Source organism: Papio anubis, chromosome 6, assembly GCF_008728515.1.
Source record: "Papio anubis isolate 15944 chromosome 6, Panubis1.0, whole genome shotgun sequence".
Classification (NCBI taxonomy): domain Eukaryota; kingdom Metazoa; phylum Chordata; class Mammalia; order Primates; family Cercopithecidae; genus Papio; species Papio anubis.
In genome coordinates, this window is record NC_044981.1 from 28,779,037 (window position 1) to 28,783,741 (window position 4,705).

Genomic DNA, 4,705 nt, shown 5'->3' on the forward strand with positions numbered 1-4,705 from the left:
ATAGGGGATGTTGTAGATTCTATAATATTATGTATATATTCTATAATTTTAAGTATGTGAAAGAAAAACTGTATCTTTTCCTTTGCCAAGTCATAGGTCTTTAAATATATTAAATTTTAGGGTTAGATGATTTATATATCTTTAGTGTTAACACAAACTGAATATATTGCTTTACTTTTTTTTTTTTTTTTTTTTACAGACAGGACATTTTTTAATGGTTTCCTTTCAGAAAGTTTATCTTGACATAAAAGTGCACTTCACTTGCTCTCAATTCAAACATTTGTCTTCATATTTCTAAATACAAGTGTTTCTGGAAAGGTTTTTTTTAATTTTTCATTTTCTAATTTTATTTATTATTATTATTATTATAATAATACTTTAAGTTCTAGGGTACATGTGCATAACGTGCAGGTTTGTTACATATGTATACTTGTGCCATGTTGGTGTGCTGCACCCATCAACTCGTCAGCACCCATCAACTCGTCAGCACCCATCAACTCGTCATTTACATCAGGTATAACTCCCAATGCAATCCCTCCCTCCTCCCCGCTCCCCGTGATAGGCCCCAATGTGTGATGTTCCCCTTCCCAAGTCCAAGTGATCTCATTGTTCAGTTCCCACCTATGAGTGAGAACATGCGGTGTTTGGTTTTCTGTTCTTGCGATAGTTTGCTGAGAATGATGGTTTCCAGCTGCATCCATGTCCCTACAAAGGACACAAACTCATCCTTTTTTATGGCTGCATAGTATTCCATGGTGTATATGTGCCACATTTTCTTAATCCAGTCTGTCACTGTGCTTTACTATTCATTACCCAATGAGAATTTGTGATATTCTGTAGATTTGATAACATTTTCATGGAGATTTAATTAAAAGCATTGACATAATCATTCTATAGACATGTATTGGCTATGTAATTCATGTCAGAAACTGATTAGACACAGCAAAATCACACATGAATAAGAAGGTCTATATTGTTGAAAAGCTTACTAATGCATCTTCTTCAAACAGACATACAAACAAATAATGAAGTAAAAATGGGATAATGCCATATACTTATATGGTCAGAGGTTTTAGGGACTATAGGCCATAGACCGATGAGATTTATAAATACTTTTCAGTTGAGATACAATTTCAGCAGGGTATAGAAGGTTGAATAGAAGGTTTTTAAGTGATAAATGCCTAGAAAGATTTAGGATCACTCATTTTTAACAAAGGGAAATTGATATTCTTTTTCAGTGGCCACAATTTTATCATTCTATACTTTTGTCTTTCTTCCATAGTTCTTATGACACCATAAAGTTTACAGTGTCTTCATGCTTTCCTTAGCCTCTGATTTTTCTGTCCTCCCTCATATTTTTTATGTTTACCAAGGTCAATTTTGGAGTCACTTGCAAAGAAAATATAACTATTGGGTACTGGGCTTAATACCTGAGTGATGCAGTAAGATGTACAATAACCCCCCATGATACGTGTTTATGTATGTAACAAATCTTCACCTAAAATAAAAGTAAAAAAAAAGAAGAGGAATCAAAACCTTGAAATAAATGTATGATGTTCTTGCTGTGGAAATTTAGAAGCCACAGGGTTTAAGGATTGTAGAGAGATCCTAAGCCCTTATCACTCCCATCCTCTTACTCAATTACTTCATGTAGGCTGTGACTTACTGTCTTTGAAATAACATAGCAAGGGCACTGTAGATGTGAGGAATCTTTCACTTGCAGAGAGGATTTTCAATCTCTGAAATGGCTGATTTGCAGAGAAGTGGAGTCATTTATTCTCTAGCATAGCGATTTCCAAATTTTGAATTTATTTACCAGTAAAACAAAGTAAAAACAAAGTAAAGCAAAGTAAAAGCATAAGCTTGCTAAATTTTCTTTTGTCATTTAAGAGCATCAGGCTTTGAACATGAATGTGTTTTGGATAAATAAATTGATTTAACTTCTCTTCATAAATGCCAACATTTCTTTAGTGCTCTACATTCTACTTTTCTTCCATCTAATTCATGATTTTGCTGAACATTTTTTCATCCACAGTATTCTCCTCAGTGCACTCTTTACATCTTTGTTTTGTAAAGTGTAGATCGGAGGGTTAAGGCTGGGTGTGATGATTGTGTAAAAGAGAGTGAAGAACTGCCCTTCATCTTGGGATATGGTATTCTGTGGCTTCATGTATATATAAATGATTGTTCCATAAAACAGAATTACTACTGTGAGGTGGGAGCCACATGTATTAAGGACCTTTTGCCACCTTGTTGCTGGCTTGATCCTCATTACAGCTTGAGTGATAACTCCATATGAGATAAGAATTAGTGATAGAGGTACGAAAAGAAATACCACTCCAAGAGCAAAGACAACAATCTCAATTACTTTTGAATAGACACAAGCCATCTTGATCAATGCTGGCATCTCACAGAAAAAATTATCCACTTCCCGGTGCCCACATCTTGGCAACTTCAAAGTCAAGGAGCAAACAATTAAGGCACTGGCAAGACCACTCAACCAGGCAGTGAGCACCATTTTCTGGCAAAGCTGAGGGTGCATTATTAAGGTGTAGTGAAGAGGTTGACAGACAGCAGCATAACGATCATAGGCCATCACAGCCAATAGAAGACATTCTGTGGCTCCCAAGTCAAGGACAAAGAAGAATTGGAGCACACACCCTCCATAAGTAATAGATTTTTTTGGACCCCATTGATTTGCCAGCATCTGGGGGATAATGCTAGTTGTATAACAAAGTTCCAAAACAGATAAACTGGATAAGAAAAAATACTTGGGGGTATGGAGCTGGGTGTCTAGATAAGATACAAGAATGATGGTTGTATTTCCTACCAGAGTCACAATATAAACGATGAAGACAACCACTGAGATGATGGGCTCTAATTGGGGTCAGTAAGAAAACCCCAGAAGGATGAAATCTGTTCCAGAACTTCCATTGCTTGTTTCCATTATTCCTTAAGAAAAGCTAGGAGACAATATCATGGTAACTAAAAATAGTGTCAGCTTTAGGTAGAACTGAACATCTCCGAAGTTTGTCATGGGTATCCAAAACTCTCTTATTTGCATGCTTTCTCTCATTGGGAACATCTCTTTTAACATTTCCCCATGGCCCAGTGCCAACAACTTGTTCATGTTTAATCCAAAATGAATCTAATAATATGCTAAATCCAATCAGGCTGAATTGTAAATCATTGAAAAAACTTAATTTGCTATGTCATTCATTGTTCTATGTATTTCAATTAAGTAATAAAATCATGAAGTCAATTATGTGATTTTTAAGAGAAGCGTACGTATTGAGGAGTTGTTCCTCTTTGAAGCTGTGATGTAAGCATCACTTGATCATGATAAATCCTTGCATTATTGAAGGAGTTAAGCTTGAGGTAAAAAGTTAAATGATATCTTTTTTTTTTGGAATACACTCCACCATTTGATAGAATCACTTTCAAGATTTACTTGCAAATATCTACATTCCAGCCATTATAATTGTACTTATCATCACCACCAACTTACTCCTCCTTCTTATATATTTTTTACTCCTCAGCATTGCAGGCACTGTTGTTATTCTGTCAATTTTGGTGTTCCCTACTATTCTGCCTTTTTTTGTGAGTGTGTTTTTTGTTGCCAGGAAATAATTATCTTTCTTATTATTTATCTTTACTTACATGTATAAAGGCCCATATGTTTTTTGAGCAGCTTTAACGACTGATATTACACCATCTAAATAGCCTTACTGATTTGTTGCAGTTACATATTGAGGTGATTCCAGAACTATTTGGCCACCACATACAACGATCTGTGTCCAATCCTACTTACCAGCTATTCAGCAGAATTAGCTGGGCACGTAATTCAAACAAAAAGCAGTTCATTAAATAGCCAGAGTTGTTTTAACCTATAGAATTTATCAATTACATGAGTGGATGTTCTGATTGCTTTGAAACCCTTTAGGTAAAACCATCACCTCATCGGACTCTAAAGGAATACAGATACAGATAAAAATGTCATCGATCTCACTATTTCTGATTATTGTATCATATCACTAAGCAGACGAACTATTTAATGAGTGACTGAATTAGTTTTTTTCTTTTTTCTTTTTTTTTTAAGATAGAATCTTGCTCTGTTCAGGCCGGATGCAGTGGCTCATGCCTATAATCTCAGCACTATGGGAGGCTGAGGCGGGCGGATCACTTGATGTCAGGAGTTCAGACCAGCCTGGCCTGTGTGGGGAAAATTTTGTATTTTCTACTAAAAATACAAAAATTAGCTGGGCGCCATGGTGTGCGCCTGTAGTCCCAGCTACTCGGGACGCTAAGGCAGGACAATTGCTTGAACCTGGGGGCGGAGACTGCAGTGAGCTGAGATCGCACCGCTGCACTCCAGCCTGGGTGACAGAATGAGACTCTTGTCTCAAAAAACAAACAAACAAACAAAAAAAATCTTGCTCTGTTTCCTAGGCTGGAGTGTGGTGACACAATGGTAGCTCATTGCAGCCTGGACCCCTGGTGCTCAAGTGATCCTTCCAACTCAGCCTCCTAGGTAGCTGGGACCACAGATGCATGCCACTGTGTCCAGGTAATTTTTAAATGTTTTTGTAGTGATGAGGTCTCACCATGGTGTTCAGGCTGGTTTGGAACTCCTGGGCTCAAGCAATCCTCCTGCTTGGGCCTCCCAACTGCTGGGAATACAGGCCTGAGCCCTGGTGCCAGGCTA

General features: G+C 37.2%; 1 protein-coding gene across 1 annotated transcript; it reads right to left on the bottom strand.

The window, feature by feature from the left end:
* Positions 1–711: 711 nt before the first annotated feature.
* Positions 712–4,141, bottom strand: LOC116275215 (olfactory receptor 2G3-like). The gene is given in 1 exon segment (XM_031666846.1): positions 712–4,141. A coding segment is annotated over 1 exon segment (945 nt). The 5' UTR covers positions 2,948–4,141; the 3' UTR covers positions 712–2,002.
* Between the last annotated feature and the right edge of the window lie 564 nt (positions 4,142–4,705).